Source organism: Aythya ferina, assembly GCF_964211825.1.
Source record: "Aythya ferina genome assembly, chromosome: 9".
Classification (NCBI taxonomy): domain Eukaryota; kingdom Metazoa; phylum Chordata; class Aves; order Anseriformes; family Anatidae; genus Aythya; species Aythya ferina.
Window position 1 is genome coordinate 26,480,878 of NC_140305.1, and position 21,457 is coordinate 26,502,334.

Below are 21,457 nucleotides of genomic sequence, written 5' to 3' on the forward strand. Positions count from 1 at the left end.
GTCCAGTGTCATGTCACCCAGTACTTTTCTTGCTCTCTCTGATCCACAGAAAATATTTTTTTGGTAATTCTCACACTCTATTTTCCCTCCAGAACACAAACATGGTTGCAAAAGTCTGAAATTCCCAAACTGCCCTCCCACCACGATTCTCAGAAAGAAAATGCCGAGAAACCTCAGGAGACAGCTGGACCCATTGCCAGAGACGAGCAAAGGAGCCCCAGCCATGCTGATTGTGAAGTACAGAGCCAGAATCAACAGAACCAACTTCTTTATGGCTCGTGGCTGCTTCCCTGAGAACTTCTGCCCCATTTAGAGCTTAATCTGAACCACAGGAATTTCTGAAGCATTATAGTGTTGGTCAAGGAAGAAAACCCTCAGAAATATTAAACGAACTGCACAGTCTATTCCACAAAATGATGGTTGCCAGTTCAAAGCCGATGTACCCTACAAAGTTAAACTTAAAATAAATAAATAAATAAATAAATAAATAAATAAATAAATAAATAAATAAATAAATAAAGTGCCAGAATATTATCATCAAAAATATACTGCCATTTCCCCTGTAACTATTTTTAAATGTTGGTTCGGAAGGCACAAGTAAATAGAAGTGATGATTAAAGATGAAAGAGGCAACCAACACACACAAAAGAGCCATTTCAATGTTTTATCATTGTTGTGTGATTTTGTTGTTTAAGCTATAATACTCTTAATTTCAAATCAACCCAATGTATAATCCATAGTGGAAGGTCTCCCTGCCTGCATCAGGGGGTTGGAGTTCAGTGATCTCTAAGATCCCTTCCAACCCAAGCCATTCTGTGATTCTATAACTCACAGGCAGTGACATGATACCAGCACTCTGACTAAAGGATCCAACAGAAACTCTCCTGTAACTATTGATCAGTTTTATCACCAAGGATATCCAGAGGAAGATCTAGAAAAACAGGCTGTATCTCCTAAGTCTCAAAAAGGCTCTCCAGCCCCATAACCAAAGCAACAGGCAAAAACACAAAGCAAGTAAACATATTAAAGTGCAATTTGTGATTTAGGATGATGATATTACGGCCTGGATTCAGCTGTGTACGTCAATGTGAAGAACTGAAATGAAAAGCTTTCAGAGGCTCTGCAGATATCCTCACCACAGCTCTTGTTTATTTGACTTTGATTAATCAATCAACAAGCACACAAAAATCCTGCAATCTTTAAAGCTGAGTGTGGGTCAGGATTTCTTCCTGGGTTCTTTGTTGCAGTGTTTTGTATGCTACAGACCAAAAAATACACTCTGCAAAAGTGTTTTTAAGAGCTTCTGACAGCCGTGGCAATTGCCTCTGCCAAGTATGATGACAAAGTATTCCTGGAAAAATGAGTACTCAGCGAAGAACATCATCGTGACTTTCTGCTAACTGAGCGGTAGGATTTTACTGGTTTCCTATGTTCTTGTCCCATTTTAGTTTATGCAGCTCTCCGTAATATTACAGTCTGTTTTCCTTATCGTAAGAAATTCAGTATGCCACTGCTGATCCAATACGTAACAGAAACACGAAAAGACAGCAACATATCCCTCCTTTTCCTGTTAAAACAGTGAGACAGAAGGCTATTTCAGAACGTATCACGTCAAAGGTCAAATCTTTCTCTAATTTTATTATTTATACAAAGGCATCCTGGATTTGTCTTTTTTATTTAAGCTGTGTTATCCTGAAAACGTCATGATTTCATAACGTGGCTTGCTTCTTCTTGTCCTCTGTTCTGCCTGCTTTTGGACACAAGGGATCTATCTGAATTGAATTATTCTATGGTTTCCTATGAAAAAGGTGCAGGAGAGTTAAAGCCAATGAAGCCTTTGTCATTCATCCCTTACAATATCAATTGCAATATTGCCACTCTCCCATGCTATTACTAGCATACAAAAATATGCAAAGATGGAAGGTTTAAGATAAGATACTTTAAAAGCTACCTAAATCATTTAAAAGTATTACTTAATTTGTTATTCTTAAACAGGATCCACCGAGTATAATTGATTTAATACCAAAATAGTAAATTTAATGGTGGGAAGATTCTTCCCATGGAACACGGCCATGGCAGGCTCTAGTACAACAATGGGTTTCTGTGCTTTCATTCATCCTCGAGGGAATTTTTGCAAACCTGAAACACATTTAATTTTATGGTATTTAATTTCAAAGATGTCAGTGGGTTTCTCAGGTTATTTTCATGTCTGTGTGCTTAAATGTTTTCATATTAAACAAGACTGGATTTGTACTTTGTCTTGTTAGGTATAACATAGAGCCCTTTACAGTAGAGTAAGAAATTACATTAATGTATCTGGGATGTTTAATAGGAGAAAAAGGGTGTTTTTCCATTAGCTATTACAAAATGTTTGCCATGCCACCCCTTTCTCCCCATTCACTTCAGTCTTCACCTTGGATGTGACCTTGCTGGAGTGCGGTGTGGCTGCAATGTGCAGTGTGAGTTAAGCCTAAGATGATTCTTAAAGGCATTGCTGGTGAGACTTTATGCCACAAATAAATACAGTAGATTACTCTTAACCTCATACTTTAGAATGTTTATTACAGATGCAATTTCTGTCTTACCATAAATCAAAGTACTTAAAGTGCCATATGATACCAAATGTTTAGTTTAACAGCATAAAATTGAGCAAAAACTGTGTACAGTACTTTATAGATGCTATAAAATCCTTGTGCTTGTGGCCTCACCTTTTTGCATTGCCCAGATCAATCAAGTTCACTGAACACCCTGGATAGTAAATACCCACGTGAAGCAACGATTAGCTTTCACAGTTTAGTTCTCCTAAGTTATTACTGTCCTCAGCAAAAATGCTTCAGAATACGACAAAATTGCAAAGACATAGGAAGTGTATTTAGCATGATAAAATTTACCTCACCATCATTAGCCTATTAGCCATTCTTTGAACCAAAAATCTTGTGCTTTGCCTCCATTTTGCATTAGCAACCTATTATGAAAGATCTGTCATACACAGGCACACAAACATTTTTTAATCACCTCATGTGGTAAGGAATGTGTTATTATAAAGCTCGCTGCATCCTGTGCTCTTCCTGTCTCACTCAAGTGCTATTGGACTTACATACAAACTCCTTAAGACATGTCTAATTTCTGTAAACTATTTTACATCAGAGAAAGCTGAAAAAAAGGCTGAGGAAGCATTTTTGCACCATCAATCCATGTGAGACCAAAGATCTTGGCCTAGGAAACCTCCTGAAGTTCAGAAAGTGATGCTGCCAAAGCAAACACCTCCTCCCCTCTCAGCCGAAGAGGCTCAGCTGAGTCAGACAACAGACCACAGAACCGAATGTCGTTGGTTTATTGCTCTTTTTTCTAAGCTCATCAAGAAAAACTGCTCTTCAGATTTCCCAAAATTATTTAAAGCCCCTAGATATTCCCTAAGGGAAGTGGGTATCAGGCCATACCTCCAAGAGCAAAACCTGTTCAGATAATGCATAAGCAAAATGCCTGCAGTGAGAGCGTAAGAGCAGTCATCCACAAGGTGCAGCTTCTTCAGCACTTGCAGTAAGCTTTCTTTTAGTATTACTCTCTGGATACTTTAACCAAGGTGGATGACAAGAAACAAAGCCAAAAAAAACAACAAACAGTGCATCAGAGGCTGCTTAGCACACCCATATGCACCTAGAGCCAAATAGTGTCCAGAGCTGGGGAGGGAAATATGAATTTTGGTTTGGGGGACTATGCTTGAATTACTAGAAAACACTTCTACTTTGCTCAACATATATTAACAGTGCTAACCCTTAAAAATCTCCTGGTTAGTTGGTTGAAATGCTGAACGAGCAGAGGTGCCTGTGAAGCTCTAACACAAACACCGAGCCACAGCATTTATTGGATGCTCCGTCAGTGAAACGAGGCATTCACATAACATTTTAACTTTTTTTGAGAAGCGAACTGTTTCTTCTAACAGGATGGACACTAAATGCTTTAAAACTAAGCCCAGCAGCTTAGGAAGGAAGCTCTGGTGTTGACTGAAGCACTCAAAGGTTAGTGCAACACACCGCCACCACGCTCTGCCCAGCCGCCCGGGGCTGGAGGAAGTCCGCACCCCTGCCAGGGACAGCGGTCACTGCCGCTGGCCACAGAGCAGCAGAAAGCAGCGTAAAGGCTCTCTGTCGCCGGGGCTTGACCACTCATTTTTTGGAAACACACGCATTTAGGGGAGCAGAAGTGGTAGGAGGAGGAAGCTGGTTCCCGCTGACTCCGTTGCAGGCCTTCCCGTCTGCACTTCGTAGCCCTGTAGATGTGCAATGTGCAGAGCTCACCCCACAGACAGCATTCTTCAGTGGATGTGTATCAGTACCACCGCCCAGTAACTTGGGTACCAGGCTACAACACAGGCAAAGTACCCAGTGAGACCCTCCTTCTTCTAACTGCAGCATAAATCCTCGTAGTTTCCAAACCAACGCCTTCAGTTATCAGCCTCCCTTAGTTACTTGTACTCCAAATACAGATCTCCTTTCAGCCCCCCGCCTTGTCGCCCATCCCCTGCCCCCCACCGATGCTGAGTATTTTATGCACATCAAGCTGTTCCTCATCAGGCATTTCCTCTGCCCTCCAGTGATTGAACTTTTCTGGAGAGTTTCCAAGCCAAGGGCAAGGTGTTTTTTTCCTCCTCCTCTCTCCAGACAGCAGCCCAGCACCAAGCAGAGCTTCCCAAGCAAACAGCTTTACCCCATGGCTCCATCACCTTCTGAACTTTGGGATTCGTTCCTTGTTGGTACGTCTGACCGTGCGGCTTGCTTCCTCGCACATTGCACTGAACCGAATCCTCTCGCCTTTATGCAATTTGCTTCTCACCATCTCCACTAGGCCCCAGGCCCAAGGAGCTGCGTTCCATGTTGGAGCTGTAAGGCTGTTTGTTTGGAACGTCTCTTCCCCTGTGCAACCTCCCACTTGGGATCTATTTATCTAGGTACAGCCTGCTTCACAGCGAGGGCTCTTTCCTGACAACACCCTGATAAGCAGTGCCCAGCTTTATGCATGAGCTTATCCAGCTGTTGTTATCCCAGGAGACTCCCTGCTAGCAATTTTCAGTTTCCTGACTGGTGGACGCTTCCCTTTGCTCCAGTGCCCCAGCACTTAGATGAGTTCTTCTTCCAGCTGCAACGCTTCTAGCAGGCAGCATAGTGTACATAGATATTTTATCCACACCAGGTGTTCTCAAAATTCGGTGATCCTGAACAATTGTTTGCAGAGACCAACAAAACCAAGTGTGGTATAACTTCACCTAGCAGTTTATTTAAAAAAAAAAAAAAAAAGAAATATTCTATACGTGTATTTGACAAGCATATATTAATTATTCTTACTGGATTGAGGCTTTTCAAAATAAAAACAAGAAATGCAGAATCAGTAGCATGCCAATAATTCTGAGTGCTGTCCCCTTTATCCCTGAGGGCATGAGGCTTTGCTCTCTTTCGTCACCCCAGGAAAGCGATACCATGAGAAAAATCACAAAAAGCACTCAGGACAGTTACACAAATAAAAAGAAAAAGCATAATTCCTTCCTCGTTGGCAAAGAACTGGAAGCCAGCAGTTTATCTACCTGGAGAGGGAAGGAGAAAATTTCACAAACAGATAATCAAAAATAAAATGAGGGCATGATATTCTGCCTAAGCATTTGTTAAAGTGAGGGGCTGGAGAAGGGGATGAAATACACAGCTTTCTTTTTTACTTTCCTTCAAAGAGTGAATGAAGAATTATTCTGCACAGCAAGAAAATCACATGCAATATAATTCAGAAAATATATCGTTTCCTTTAAAAGCATCTTGCTCAACACTTGATTTCACATTTTCATTCCTTAGAGATTACCGTTCTTTGCATTTTTATATCTCTGAGTTCACCACCTTGTGGTTTCGAAGTACAAACAACTTCATAAATATTACTCAGAGCATTAGGGGGAAAAAAAATCGGGTAGATTCACGTCCTTCCACATAAATGACAAGTGAATAAATACAAGTTGCATGGGTGACTAACTGAAATATATCAACAACCCCTTTTCCTGGCACTATGGAAATACCAGCAGTGCCGCACGCAGAGGTAATCAACACCAGCAAATGTAGGGTAAAGTTAACATGGTCCCAAAGCCTCAATGGCCAAAGGCCGAAGTTTCAATGAAGAGACATTCTAGCATTAATTTTTTTTAATTTTTACTTTAAGATATCCATATATATAGTTATATATATACATATACCCATGATGGGTAATATGTATATATCACAAATACTTCTGCCTGCAGTTCTTACATGCTGTTGATCTACACTGGAGATGTGTGTGTGTGTCTGTGTGCCTGGAGAAAGCCGATGCCCCGGCCCAGACCCAGAGTGGGAACCCGAGCACCAGAGTGGGTGCTTCTGTTTGAAGGGGAAAAGGAGCAAAGGGTTTTTTGGAAATGACTGTGTGTGAGCATAAGTGCGCGGCGGAAGCAGAAGTTCTGAGAGGGTTCTCACCAGAAACTATGCGTTGCTTGTATCATCTTGCACTTATGACTTGTTTTATTTATGTATAGACATCTGTTTAGGTGAACCCTAAATTATGGCATCCTCTTAGCACCGTGCAGAAGGGCAACACAACGCGAAACGAATCACGGTGACGTGGGAGGGCTGTGACCTTACCGCTCCCCCCATTGTCAGGAACAGAATTCCCAGCAATGTCAGTGCCTACATTACCATAACTGGGCATATACATGTAAGCCATGACTTCACTGGGGTGAGGGAGGCAAATCGCACTACGCTGAGCTGCTTTGGGACATTTCTTTGGCCTTCACACATGCAGATACCTTTCGGATCTATAATGAGTCATTTGCTTTATTTTAACAGAACCAAAGTCTCTGAAGGGGAAGCTGATCTTGAGGAATAGCTCACACCACACAGACACCTGTACTGGAAACTCTGCTTCGTCTCTTGAATGTTCCCAGCCCAGGGCTTGTGCTGGCTTCTCTGACCCCAGGCTGCCAAAAGTCCTTCCTGCTCAGGTGCCCCAACAACTGCAGGCTCCCCAGAACCAGCTGCAGCTCCTTTCCTGCCCCGCCTGGGCAAACCACACCTGGCACAGAGGCTGGGCAAAACCCAGCTCACTCTCAGGGATTCCCCTGCACATCCACTGCTTCTTCTAGTTCCACTTCCCCACCTGTTTCTGTGCCTCTAACTGCTTGCATTTCCCACAGATCTACTCCAGGAGCCTCAGGGTTTGATAGCGCTGCCTTGCTAATTCATCCAACCCGAACATCTCTGAAGCACTGCAAGTTTAAAATAGGTTTACAGGCTCATAAATACTTTTATACACCCCCAGGAAATAAAGTTCTCAAGTTCCTCACAGAAGGGAAACTTCTTGGATAAATTCTGTTGCAGCAACACACGGGAGGGTTTTTTAATATTGAGCTCCACTGCAAAAGGCTGGTGGTGATAACAGGACATCCCGCAGCACTGGATGAGAGTCTTACAAATAGCAGTTATGAACCGAATCCTGCAAACGCAACACCAAGAGATGCAACCTTTTATTATGATCTCAGTTAAAAGCCAAGGGTCTGCACTGTAACCACCAGATGAAGTCATAATGTAGAAGAAATTGCAGAGGAAAAAAATATGAAATTTTCTTTTTTTCCCTTATCTGGAAAGCAAAGGCTTTTTTTTTTTTCTTTTCTGGAAACTTGAGCAGTGAGTTCATGTGCCATATCTACAATGTGATCGACAACCACAACGTATTCAAATAAAATACAACAACACGGTGAAGTGATGTGACACTTATTTCAAGTATCTACCATCTACCAACAAATGCCAAGCATACTGCTTTATAAAATTATAGGGAAGTAACATGGAAAGAGAAAACTGAACTCAGGAAAGGGAACAGATAAAAATCTTGCTTTCAAGAATGATGCCAAGTCATAACATCCCATCCTGGCCCCTCTACAAGACCTGGCGAGTTTGCTTCCCTTGGCAAACCGTGCGAAATCACACTTCGTCCAGCTTATAGTTACACTCTTAACAATAAGTGTCTTGGGACAGACTTCGTCTCTGAGAGCTCCAGTCAACTGCCCTGACAACCAATTTACACACAACCCGCTGGTGAATGAGCTGACTCCTAATTTATTTGGGGCATGTGTCCCTTGGAGTCTTTCCAGGCACCGGTAACCACTGTGTTATTTTGGATGGCTTTCCCGCACTGCATGGGAGTGTTTACATCGCTACAAGAAGAAAAGAAACAAATAGTGGTTTTATAACTTCTTAAAACCTGATTTTTCTAGGGAATAAGATGGCCAGTAGATTCATCAGAGGTGAGAGGGGTCAAACAAATGCTCTCACATCCCCGTGCTCTGGTACGTGCTGTAGAGGGCTGGGACCAGCAAACCCAAGGCGTTCATGCTTCCTTCTCCCCCTCTTGCAGCCAAGCTGCCAACAGACACAGGGCTAATCTCACAAAGCAGCCAGGATCCTTTTTTAAAGAAAGAAAGGAACATTTTGCCATGGCATTTTTTGTGCCATAAAGTTTCATAGAAAGTGGTGTTGTCCTCATTGCCTCCGCAGCCAGGAGCAGCCTGTACTGCCCAGGGTCACATTTTCTCCAGTAATTTAGTGCTAGATCCTGACAGGCACCTCAGTGGGACTGAGGGTGTAGACCTGCACGTCTGGGTAAGATTTAGCTAAAACAGTGAACAAATACACAGATATTTGTGAACAAATATCTACTGAACAACAACAACAAATAATGAGCGAGTATTCACATTGAGCAAAGGTCTAGCTTTGATAGTAAGGTGTCCAAAATCTGCACCATGTAGGAGACAAACTTTTCCAGAGTTCACAGGCACCAAAGTCACACTGCAAACTACTCAGAATTCCTCATTTTTGCCTGGAATCTGTATTTTCAAGTTTTCTTTTCCCTTTAAAGGTTTCCTGTTCCTGTGCCTTATGCTAGTCTCCTTGGTGAGCACTGATCAGATTGTTCTCGGTGTGTTAGCATGCTCGAGCAGCCCCGTCATGGGTATTAAAAATATTACATATGCCAAAATATTTTGAATGAGAACGTGAAAAACATTTACAGCATCCACAGATCCCTGTCTGCTGCAAGCCTTGTGAAGAACAGGCTCAAAATAAAACGACATTGGTGGTTATTACCACTGCCAGCCTGCTAATTAGCTAATTACCAAAGCAACCACCATGACGAGGAATGTGAGGATCAGCCCAGGCAGAGCCGTGGCATCAAAATGCCCAGGGTGAGCGGTGAGACAGAGGAGAGATGCAGGGGCACCAGTGTTGCATGGAACTGCTCCTGCCTACAGCCTGGCTGCAGCGAAGGGAGCCTTGGTTACTTGCCCCTGCGAGTTACTTTGTGCCACGGAAATGTAAAGCAGAGCTAGGAATCCCAAACTCATGACAATGATAACCCCTATGAGCCTGCAGAGGAGGCTCTGAGCATACAGCAGAGCAGAAACACTCTTTATTTAACACACTTCCAGGTGTAGGCTTCCACACTTTGCTTTTTCATGAATGCAAACAACAGCAGAACAGAACACCTCGATATAAGCTTGCTCCAAAGTGTGACTCTTCATACAGATTTGCCAAAAAGGACCGTCCTGTCTCCATCCCTAACCATCCCAGCATCATTTCAGCTTCTGCTCTCCCTTCTCCTAGCCCTGGCTCCCAACTTACTGCACTTTCTGCCTCACAAGCAAGGCCAAAGTTTTTTATAAAACCCAAAAGAGCAGAACTCCTCTCAGCACGTTTCCGGCCATTATTCCCCTGAAATATTTCCCACTGGCAGCCTCACGCCCACTGTCATTCTGCTACAAAGCCGAAGCGCCGGGCTTCTCGGGCAGATAACGTCACAAGCGTTACGCCCGGGAGATAAGGTCCTGATAGCCAGCTCCGGCCGTGGAAGGCGTCCAGCAGCGGTGTGCAGCCCAGCAACCTGCCCCAAACACCGAGTGAGGGCTTCCAGGATGTGGGAGAGCAGCCCTGCGATCAAAACCAGCCTCCCAGAGGTCCTGGGGAGAACTGATGGCTGACTCACCGCTCACAGCATGTGGCTTCAAGGAAGCCAACAGGAAAATAAACGGGGCAACAAATGGATCAAAATTGGCTCCCCAGGGCTGGGGGCACCCTGAGCTGCAGCCTACAGCAGGTTTCAGCCCCTCCCCACCCCAGCTGGATGCAGCAAGTGCTGCAGTGAGAGTTTGGGCAGGGGGTCTGTAGGAAAACAAACAGCATCCAGATGTAAATGACCTGCTGCCGCAGCCGATTTGTTGATTCTGTAAGAAAATCTTGGTGCTGTTGCAATGCTTTCCTCACTTGCGTCTGCACTGAATACTCAGCAAATACGGATTTAGCAAGAAGGCATTGTTAAACTAGGAAACACTCCTCCTTCAGGACTGATTTTTTATACTCACTATTAATAATCTGCCACGACACCTGAGGAATCTATAGATACCTTAAAGGAGGCTGTAGCGAGGTGGGGGTTGGCCTGTTCTCCTACATGCCTGGTGACAGGACGAGGGGGAATGGGCTAAAGTTGCATCAGGGAAGGTTTAGGTTGGATGTTAGGAAGAATTTCTTTACCGAAAGGGTTGTGAGGTATTGGGATGGGCTGCCCAGGGAAGTGGTGGAGTCACCATCCCTGGAGGTTTTTAGAAGGCATTTAGATGTAGAGCTCAGTGATATGGTTTAGTGGAGGACTGGTTAGTGTTAGGTCAGAGGTTGGACTAGGTGATCTTGGAGGTCTCTTCCAACCTAGAAATTCTGTGATTCTGTGATTCAATGCTTTTAATACACAATTACTGCAGGCCCCAACCCGGCAGCTGACAGCACCAAGACACGCTGGCATCCCTGACAAGTGCACAGGTGAAAAGTAAATCACTCAGCTTTAAGATCAGGTGCTAAATCACAGGTCCCAGTTTTATGATGTTTGCCCTGACAAAGCCATGGCTTTTCCTGAGGTAAACAATCGCCTTTGTTCTCAGGAGGTCACTCACCCAGGGACGGGCTGCATGACCTCCCCGGGTCCGTTCCCATCCCACTGTCTGTGACTTTCGGTGCTGATCTTCCATCACCTCGTATCTTGTTGTTCAGAACAGCAGATTTCTGTTCCCTTCTCTACCTCATTTCAAATTAATTTAATTTCAGTGACCTCCCTTCCTGATGTGGTCTTCTAATTGGTTCCTCTCCAGATCAATAGTCTGCTTTCATAAGTGAAATATTTCTATTGAAGGCCCCTCCATTTTAGGTGGCCTAATTATTGCAATTAATTGCTTCAGGCCTAAGTAGCAAGTTTTCAAGCCAATGGCAAATTTTCTCTGCTCCTTCTAAACTGCTGCCTTCACTGCAAACATGCAAGGTTGTTTGTTAGGATCCTGAAGGCCAGAAAATAAATCATTAAAAAGAAATACCTAAATCATAACAGCTGCATAATCTCAGCATAAAGTAATCTTTTCCAGTAGGAAAAGATTTTTTTATAGTTTCAAGGTTTCATACAGAAAAATATTTTTATTTGTCTTCAACAGAAGTTAGTAAGCGTGTCTGGTTTGCAACCTCACTTGTGAAAGCAAATGGGAGGCATTTCCTCCTACCTTTGCATGCACTATGTTCCTCTAAGTCTTTTTTTTTTTCCCCTAATTCCTCAGCTACAATTAAACACGTGCAGATTTGAGAATTCACTGTGTCACTACAGTCAGGTCCCCTGAGCAGCGCCAGTGCCACAATGAGGCGCTTGCACAACCGAAGCTTTTTTTTAAGCAAGGTCACACTTCGTGGATTTAATATTACAAAACCACATAATGGCATTGGGCTCCACCTAGAAGGCTGCATGGAAGCCCTGCACGAGTTACACGAGGCTAAATCTGAAGTCTTCTGCACTGACAAATGGTCAGAATACAAAGTGGGGATTGCACGTATGCCCATGGGGGAACATGGCTAAAAAGTACCATCCTCCCCGTTTTGCTGTCTCCAGTGATGAATTACTAGGCCAAACTAAATTGCTCTCACAAGTGCTTTATAAAATCCTTTGCATTCTCCACTCTGTCCATTAACGCATTGTGCCTTGCCTGCATTTTATCTGTGCAAATTTGCAATTGCAATCTGCACAGGGCTGAGCACTGACTGCTGAAAGCACCCAGCTGCTGTGGGACCACTTTGTTTTTCCCCATCTCTGTCTGCAGCTCATGCATTATGGCAAAGTTAGAACAGTTAAAAATACATGTGTAGCCTTCCAAAGACAGCCTGCAGAAAATGGCATAGCAGAATACACAGAAACAGGAGCAATGAAGGACCTGGCAGCCAGCTACCCAGCGTAAACCACGGCTGTGTTACATCAAATTACTTTGGAAAATACTTTAACACGGTCAGTACAAAGGTCCAGTTATTAAAATTAAGATTTATCATTGCATAGAAGCCAAAAGCATACAGACTTCTTAAAACCTAATATCCTGCTTCTCAAAAATGTGGAGGAGAAATCCAGGAAGTATACAATCAGTGATGTTTTTATTCGAAGTGAGCCTTATTAGTACCTCACCAAGTGTTTGTTAGAAATTTAGCTGGAAGATGTTACTGAGAGAAATCTGCTGTTTAAGACTGGACTGTGTCTCTCATAAGCAGCAACTTATGCACACGTGTAAAAGGTTTATTTTAGTCCTGTTGTGATGAGATACCATTGTGCCCTTAAGATGTCACCACTCAAATATAAACGTTTCCAATATTGATATCAATTACCTTACTGAAGGGGCTCACAGCACCAGGATCCAGTCGTGCAGTGACAGTGACACGCCATAATTTTTGCCAGGGGAAGGAAAAGGACTCAATGGAAATCGGAGGTCATCAGCACTTCCCATTATTGTGCTTTAAATACGCTCAGCACTCGCTCTCTTGCCATTGTTCTTCGCCTTCACCTTTGGAAGCAGGGTCAGTCAGAACTGTTTAAAACAAAGGCAAAAGAAAATTTCAGAATGTGCTTGAGCCATCTGCATGGAAAACACTGCAATTGTAGTTGTATCTTACACAGAAGAAAGAAAAAGTTCTCCCTCTCTTTGTTTACTCATTAATTTTCTTCAAATCATTTCGAGTTTTTTGGGGACCAGACCAAGCACAAAATACCAGTCTTGGTTAAAAATTACTGGGGCAGGTGGCTGGGATAAGGGATTCAGGAAGGAAATCTTAAACACAGGATTCACAGCAGTGCTTCAGCTGCGTGTTACAGCTCTGCCAGTACAGCTCTGTTTGTGCCACGTCCATGTGGCGGGGTGCTGTGCCCATGACCACCTTACAGCTCTGCAGCCCAGCCCCGTTCCCACCTGGCAGCACACCTGCTGCCCATTTCCAGTGGAATTGCATCGGGCTATTAAATTGGCAGCAGGCCCTTTCCTCTGAGATGTTGATAGAAATTCCTCAGCACATTATAAAAACACCTAGCTAGTCATACCAGGCAGAGCAAAATCCCCCAGCTGTGGATGCACCTTTTCTTAAAAAAATGGTAACAGAGCATCCTGAAGATAGCCTCACCTTGTAACCCTCATCGCAGATCTCGTGCTGACATTGATTCAGTACAGACACTGGCATTAACCCCCTGCCCCCTGCCAAAACCAAACGGCAGAGGGCTTTGTTTTATGCATCGCACGCTGATCAGAACTTCCCTCATCCCAGGCTTTCATTGCTAATGCTTTCGTGTCAGCAGGAGAACCAGAGCTCTTCCAACAGAAAATGTCAAATTTGCATCTGTGAAATATAAAATATTAATCTGGTTTCAGCCATAAATTGCGTTTTCTTAAAGCCTTGGGAGGGTATCAAACCAAAAGCCCTGTCGTTTCACTTTGATTTAGTGAAACAGCAGAATAATTTCCCCGATCACATTATAACCCCTGCTGGAAGGAGCTTAGCTAATGAATTAGTGGCTTTTAGTCAGTGGTAACAAACACAGGGCTAGAAGCACACTTCATCAGGTGACAAATAATGTGTTCAGCAAACTGCAGGAGAAACCTGGTGACTGCTCCGTGCCTTTACGGCTCAGCTCTGGGCATGCAAAAAGTGCAACGAGCTGCCCAGTGACTTCACCTTTATGCGAGATGCCAGAGTGACTGCAGCTCTGTGGTTTGTCCTGGGGCTGGGCATTAACATCCCCTGAGCTATGTTAACATCCTGATCGTTACCAGATAAACTGATTTAATGTCTCATTCCCCATCAGTAAAGTATCAGTAAAGATCCATAAAATTGTTAGAGCTTGACTTACCAATCTGCTGGTGTATAAAATTAGAGACCGGGGTGTGGAATTCCAAAGCAATCTGATAAAATATGGAACATTTGAACATATCAAAGGCTCAGTTTTCCAACAACTGTTTATACTATACTTGACGTTAAACATTTCTCACTTTAATTTGCTCTGTTTCTCATAGAAGCTCTTAATATAAAGGAAAAATACCAAACGTTAATACCGATTTGAGCATTTTTGACTGAATGCACAAGAACATTTTTTACAATGGCATGTGGTGAGGGCCGAGGATACAGATGGTCAGTTCGCTGTCTGTTGTGATAGGATGCAGGTCTGCAGCACTCAACTCATATCACTGGAGATTTGCCAGGTTACACACATTCTCCTAAATTTAATGGCACTGAAAGTTGGAGGGCTTTCTCCTTGTAGTCTCTCCAACTGGCATTAATGTCTCTGAAAATTACTGGGTAGTGCTCCTCTACTGTTCTCCACACACTGTGTTTTTGTTGAGCCTTTTATTCAGTCTTATTATGGGATCAAAGCCACTGCTGAGATCATAGCTTTCAAATGTGACTTGGATTTTTTTCAGTATAAACAGTGTTTAAGTGACTATAATGCTCATGAGCAGTACCACATTGGCCACTCTGAAGTCTATGCTCTGTAAGCGATGTTGTTTCTCCATATTTTCTTTAATCCTCAAACCTAACAGAGAGATTTCCATTTCAACTCCACTATCATCCTGCTGGTTAAAGCCAGCGGCATGATGTGCAGAAATAAACACAAACAGTTTTTATACGTATACGCAAGGAAATGAGCACACATTTGTCAAAACAGAATGACTAATCGAGTAAAAAGTTCATTTTCGTAGAAGTTCTGGGAACGCAGTGATGCAGAAAGGAACAAAGAAGGAATTATTCCTAATCAGAACCAAGAAATGAGATTATTGTTAGATGGAGCAATGGGAAAGAAACTGCCATGGACCAGTCGGAGAAGTGCTGAGAGAACAAACTGTTCGTTAGCACATAGAGTGATGTATATCTGAATTTCTCAAAGAAAATTATGGTTTTATTCCATATTTATCTAACGCTCAGAGTAAAAATGTAGCTCCAGTTTATTTTTTACACTGCATAAGTAGTATCTGTGATAACTACACGTGCCTCCCGGTGAAAAATCACAAGTGTGAGATGGGTTTAGAAGGTCCTGATGAGAAACCTGCTTTTATTCGGGGTCTGCATCAGGACTGAATCACCTGGTGTTACAGGGAACACTGTAAGAACAGTAAAACCAGGGACGTGTCAATTGTCACCACACCATTTCATAGGCGTGAGCTGAAAAATGGGTAGTAAACCTACTAACATAAGTATAGATTAGAGTGTTTTCCTTTGAGTATATCTTAAAAAAAATAAGTTCAAAATTCAGTATACGAATATAAGTTTCCACATATAAATCAAACGATCTTTGAAATGTCTCCCTGCAACAAAACTGTATCTTTCTTCTTACCAGAGAATTAAGGATAAAGTTTACTTCTTTTCAAGTGAAAATCACCAGCTGATCTGGGGAGCCTTTCCATGAGGAATGTTTAGTTGGGTGCTTCATCTTTGTTCTGAGAGATTTCAGAAACTTTGGAAAAGAAAAAAAGAATGAGGGCAGGATTTTTGTCTGCCCAGCACCGTCTGTTCAGGACGACTGTCGGGCTGTGCCTCCACCAGTGCTTTGCTCATTTTGCCTTCTGACCGTACAGGTGCTGGACCTTCCACATAGGCACCCCCTGCTCCTGGTGAGAGGACACCTGGAAATGCTCCCTGCCCAGAGAACAGCGGTCACAAACCTGAGGAGAAAAGGGAGGATAGAGTGAGCAAGACTATGAAAAATGCGTTTCCTCTCAGCTCCTACCTCTGCTGGATCTTTTTGAATACGTCACCTGCAAGAAGACAGTTTGTGATGCAGTGGTAAGGAATCCGGGGTAAGAATTCACTCATTTGTCCCCACCTTACTTAAAACACTAACTGAGCCGTTGTTCCCTTATTGTGCAAACATTTAATGCCTTGTTTAAACATTGAGCAACTAAACAATTCAAAAATGATTGTTCTGTTGCAATGCTTATTTAACAGTGACATACACTGATTCTTTAATAAAACAGTGTCAGAAACGCCTGTGTTTCGAGGTGATTTTTATTGCTGTCAGCTATGAGGTAAACGTTAACCTCAAACAAAATAAAACCCTGTGTGTAAGGCGAGGGGTCATGACTTAGCATCCATCCAGATCTGCCAGGAGGAATTACATACGAGCAGTGCTTTTAGAAGCTTCGTTTTAGACTCCATCTTTTGGAGATCTGGAGAGGCAGGAAGGCTGCAAGAGCCACAGAGAGGACAGAAAGAGCCACCAAGCATCCCGGCTCTGCCCAGCCTTTGGGCTGAGTTCCTCCCGTGGTGACCACCAGGAGCACAGAGTTCTCAGTCACGTTTGTTTTTCTATCAGCAACACTTCGGGCTTTAAATGGCTGCTTTAATTTCCATGTATTTTTGAACAGGCCTGAACATGTGCCCAAGATCCGTTTCGTTTTTAGAACTGTGATTAAGAAGCATTGTTCATTGTTTATGCTCACGCTCGTCTCTGTAGTGACTGTATCTCATGGGGCATGTGTTTGCTGGGGCCAGTCTATAAACCGAGGTTTCTCTGAAGGGTGTTAATGCCATACAGAATCAAAAGAAAATCTAAACAGATTAGCAAAATGTTTTGTACACCCTTTTAATGTTAGAATAATAGTAGTAATAAGCTGCAATCATTTACTCTCCCTTGTTGTAACACACAGCCTTTCACTTTTCTTGGGTTTTGGTCATTTCATATTTATTCCCATTTTCTAGCACAAGATCATTTCTGATTCCATTATTTGTGTCTTGAATTAAGCCATCTGCTGTAAGCTCCTCTCTCTCAAGCCCAGCAACCCCTAGGCAATGTCTGTGCCAGGAAACACCCCGCAAACCTTTCCTGCTGACAGGCTGGGCAGCTTACCCCTCTCCCAGAGCAGCCTCTGCAGATGCTGGCAGTGCAAGGCGTGTGGCATTGGTCTGCACACTTGATCCTTTATAAAGGTTAAGAAATTAATAGTAACTGTAGAAGTGGTACATTGTAGCTTTGGGACTATTCCCCAGCGCAGATGAGTTTAGGTATGGCCCTGTTATGAGATACACCCTCAAGAAAATCCCAAAGAATCAGCGATGGTATTGCCATAGCCAGTTGCAATAGTTAAGGATGCAGCCCAACGATAAGCAATTTTATGCTGCATTCCCCAGATACACGAGATACCACCATTAAATGAAGAGGAAAATGGATCCAAATTGTATGCACTTTCAGTTGCTAGAATTGATGCTAGCACATTTATACTGCTACCACTGTTCGTATTTTGGGAAGAAATGTTGCTAACCTGAGGGAAGGAAAAACAAATAGTGGGTAAAATCCACTGGCACAGTAAGATCCTATAGTGGGCTTGGGAATTTCTGTGTTCTTCTCTTTCACTAGGCTCACAAAGTTTTTCCATATTTAAATGTTTGATGGGCTGTCAGAGGTATTGATCTGATACACTGAAGCTACAGCAGATTGCAAGAAATGCCACATGGCTTCAAACATCTGGGGAGAAGAGAGTGCAGTGGGAGATTAAAGGTGATTTACACCACCAGACATAGCCTCTGAACTAGAGGAGCCTCTGAGCAACAAGACCACAAGTCCTGATGGATAATTCACCGGAGAAGTTTGCCAGCAGCACAGGAGCAGTTAAAAGTAAAACTCTGGAGCTTACTCGTGACTCTGAATTTTAGAGGGTATTGGCACACATTTTAAAGGCAATACACAAAATACACAAAACAATGCAAGCAGATGGCATCAATCAATTTGCATATTTTGGCTAGGAGGAATTATGGATTATTAGACCTTCTTGACTGACACAGATATCAAAACCCCTTACACTTCAAGCGTTATTCCCCTGTACTGACCCAAACAACTTGCATTGAAGTAATGAGCAGCTTTCAAGTTCTTACACTTTCCTTCATATCCCAGCTCCAACAGTTCTGGTCAAAAACAATCCCATAAATTTAATGGGAGAACAAGTCAGAGTCCTTGAAGCCAATAAATATTTGCTGTGACATGAATTACCTTCAACCGCCGTCTCTCATCTTGTTATTTTTTTTTAGTTCCCTATGGAACTATTACAGTTACACTGCAAACCTCCTCCTAGTCCAATCGACACAGGTTTTTAGAAGACTTTTTTACTATATGCTCACTCAAAGTATAGAAAGTGTCACTTCGCTTTAACATTGCCTCCCTTTTTGGAAAAATACAACACACATATCAAGAATGTTAAGCACTAACATCTGCAGGAAAACACAGTCTGAGCTGAGTCACAAATACACAAACCATTGCGAAAAGTCTGCTACCTGGATGTGCAAAAATGGAAACTGTTGTTTGGGACACTTAATATATATGTTCATCTTTTTAAAAAAATCTTATCTATGATCAGAGAGACCTACAAATAGTTAGAAGCCTTTAAAACCAAATTTCCCTGATAAAAATGAGCCACACTAAAAATGACATACATATTTTTAAGTCTGAGCTTAACCATAGGCAAGGTCAGCCCAGAAATGCATAAAATGATCAACTATTAAAAGCTTTATTTATCCAGGGGAAAAGGAAAAAGAAAAATAAATAAATAAATAATAAAAAAAGACATTACACAGAAAATAACCTCTTGTGATTAATTATTGAGAGTAAAAATCAAGATGTAGTTATTGGTGGCATAAAAAAAAATGCTATGCATAATTCCCTTAAAATTAAATAAGAGGGCCATAAAGAGCTTGTTTTTAACTACAGCAAGACACTGAAGTTAGAACTAGAAAAGTTGCAAAACAAAATAAACTGAATTTTGTCCAAATTCAGTGTATTACATTACAGTCATCTGTTAGTGATTATGAGCCAGTGAGGTCTGTTGTAAAATGCTTACAAAGGATATAGAAATAGTCTTCAAATATGAAACAAATTAGGAATAACTGGCCTCTAAACAAGTATTTGATGTATGAAAAAGATGGTAAGAAAACGAAAACCTCAGAATGCTTTTTAGACCAGCTGCCCAAAACAACCCTTGCTTCCATTTCTGAAGGGCCCAAATCAGACGTGACATAAGAGTGATGTAAACTGCTGCACAGCGTTGATGCTGGGAAACCTGCCATAATGTACCATTCGTTACAGAAGAGAGAGCGAGAGGGGGGTTATTAACATGTAACTTACACCACCACCCTCCTCTCTAACCTGGACCAAGTGAACCGGGATGAGAGGTATGAAGATATTATTGAGTAACAACTGCCTGTGCCACATTCCAGCTAACTCGAGTGCGTGTACCCCTTCGAGCTGGATCACTAGCTTCTGTTCTCTCTGTTCAGATATTGCACACTCCATTTTTACTGTCACCAAAAAGCCTGAAGCAAACGAGCAGAGCAGGGCTTGAGGCCTGGCTCTTACAGGATGCACTTTCTGCCTTTAAGGACCCCAAGAATTTCCCTTACAGTAAGGACTTAAAATAAACACACTTCCAAAATTTTGTGAAAGCAGCAAATGCCTGTGTTTGTACATATTTAGGAGCATGTCCCTAACCCTGACCTAGACCTACTCAGCATCTGAGCTTTTATTTTTCCAAGTAAAAATGTTTTTAAATGTGGAGTCATGTTAGATCAACAGCGAATTATAGCAACATAATCTCTACGGCAATTTAGGAAATTGCCATGGAAATTCCTTTTCGTCCCTGCTCTGTGATACAGATTTTCTGCCCATATTGACCCCAGATCTCAGTTACTCACAGTCTTTGTTGTGCTCTGGAGGAAGGAAACAACCGTATCACTGACAGGGATGCTGACAGAGAGAGCAGGAAAAGGAGGAGAACATATGAGGGAAAAGGAAGCACATAGAAAGTTAAGGATGGGGTCAAAGCCTCAAGGCTCGGCACTGAGACATCAGGGATTTGCAGGTTTTCCAGAGTTAGTGACAAAGGGCCAGATTTACAAAAGGTATTTTAAACTTTTACCTCTTCTTTGGGACTCTGAACTTCCACAAAATCCCACTGTGAATGTGAAGCCTCTGCACAGGGTGGTTCTAACTTCTTCCCTTGAATGGGAACAGCTGTGGCACATGAGCATATTAATGCTGTGTGCTGGAAAAGCAGGCACCTAGCAGTCCTAACCTCTTCCCTGCCCACCCTGTTATGCCTCTTGCACCACAGCATTTCTCACCAGATACCCCTGCTTCACACCGTGGCTCGCCAAGGCCTGTCAGCAGCCTGCAGTCCCTTTGCCCAAGTGACTTCTCTGCTGCTCGTCCTACCTCGGGAGCGCTGCTGTGAGGAACGAAGTGCGTGAAGCGAGCTGGCAGCATCAGGAAGCAATTGGCACTGCTCAGGCTCCCAGTGTCAGCTAAGGAGAAGGATGCTTTGTATTTCATTTTAAAAGTAACATCTGAGTTGTCATCGCAGTGAAGATAAATGGGGAAAGGCTGGAATGTGGTGGTTTCCTCTAGCTAAACAGAGAATATTGGAGACAAACATGGCAAGTGTCCGCGTAAGGAAATAATTTGCCTGTTCCCTCTGCAAATTTCTATATTTCCCCACCCAAAACGTATGAAAAATGCCACTTCTCTCTGAAAAGCGGCCGTATCACTCCAGATATGACATTAAGTCAAGCAGTGCATTGTGAAACCAGGAGAGGTGGCAAGTTAACCAAAAGTCAACCTTTCGATACGGGATACAATTCCGGTGTGGATGAGAAATCTTCTGCAGGACACCAAGCACACAAAATACCTCTTGCACCTCAGGAAACCCCAGAGTTGTTAGCGGTGGGAAGCTGGGACAGTATTCCTGGCAAGTGTCACCTCATTTTCCTTCCTTCTCTGGGTAGTCACTGCCAAAGGATACTGGGCTGGGTGAACTCCTGGGCTGAGCCTGCCAGGATGGCGATGTGTGGAACTGCTTCTTGTGTGTCATTCCCAAAACTTTTCAGCTGTGCCTTGGCGAGACGCCTTCAGGGTGTCTCTGAGAGAGCAGGTTTAGGTTTTGGGGGGTTGTAGGGTAAAAACAGTGAGGAGACAACAGCTGCTTGTAGCGCAATGGTCTGTATTGGCTCTGCTATCTGTCACCAGAAGTGTTTCACGCATGGTACTTGAGAAGGGGGCCGCTTCACCCCTTGAGGGGACATTCGGGCTGGGG

General features: G+C 42.9%; 1 protein-coding gene across 4 annotated transcripts; it reads right to left on the minus strand.

The window, feature by feature from the left end:
- Nucleotides 1-818: 818 nt before the first annotated feature.
- LOC311441454 (uncharacterized protein) lies at nt 819-21,433 on the minus strand. Of its 4 annotated transcripts, none has more exons than XR_014695980.1 (4): nt 20,285-20,372; nt 15,718-16,045; nt 12,729-12,928; nt 819-1,567 (listed from the first exon to the last, which is right to left on the minus strand). XR_014695980.1 is itself a non-coding variant. In XM_084529600.1 (4 exons), the coding sequence occupies exons 1-4, from the start codon at nt 21,233-21,235 to the stop codon at nt 15,831-15,833; spliced, it is 357 nt and encodes a 118-aa protein (XP_084385726.1). In that variant the 5' UTR covers nt 21,236-21,433; the 3' UTR covers nt 14,185-15,830. The 4 variants fall into 4 exon arrangements, 1 of the variants encoding a protein (XP_084385726.1); XM_084529600.1 differs by lacking the exons at nt 819-1,567; nt 12,729-12,928; nt 20,285-20,372 and adding exons at nt 20,581-20,772; nt 21,167-21,433 and having other exon boundaries at nt 14,185-15,837; nt 15,957-16,045; XR_014695981.1 differs by lacking the exons at nt 15,718-16,045; nt 20,285-20,372 and adding an exon at nt 13,014-13,225.
- Between the last annotated feature and the right edge of the window lie 24 nt (nt 21,434-21,457).

Bases quoted from the DNA above. Each gene is read 5' to 3' on its own strand.
- LOC311441454 (XM_084529600.1), bottom strand. From the start codon at position 21,235: ATGACACACAAGAAGCAGTTCCACACATCGCCATCCTGGCAGGCTCAG. The intron at 20,773-21,166 runs GTATCCTTTGGC...TTCTCTGTTTAG, and splicing joins CCAGGAGTTCACCCAGCCCA to CTAGAGGAAACCACCACATT. The intron at 16,046-20,580 runs GTAGGACGAGCA...TTTTCTCCTCAG, and splicing joins CTCACAGCAGCGCTCCCGAG to GTTTGTGACCGCTGTTCTCT.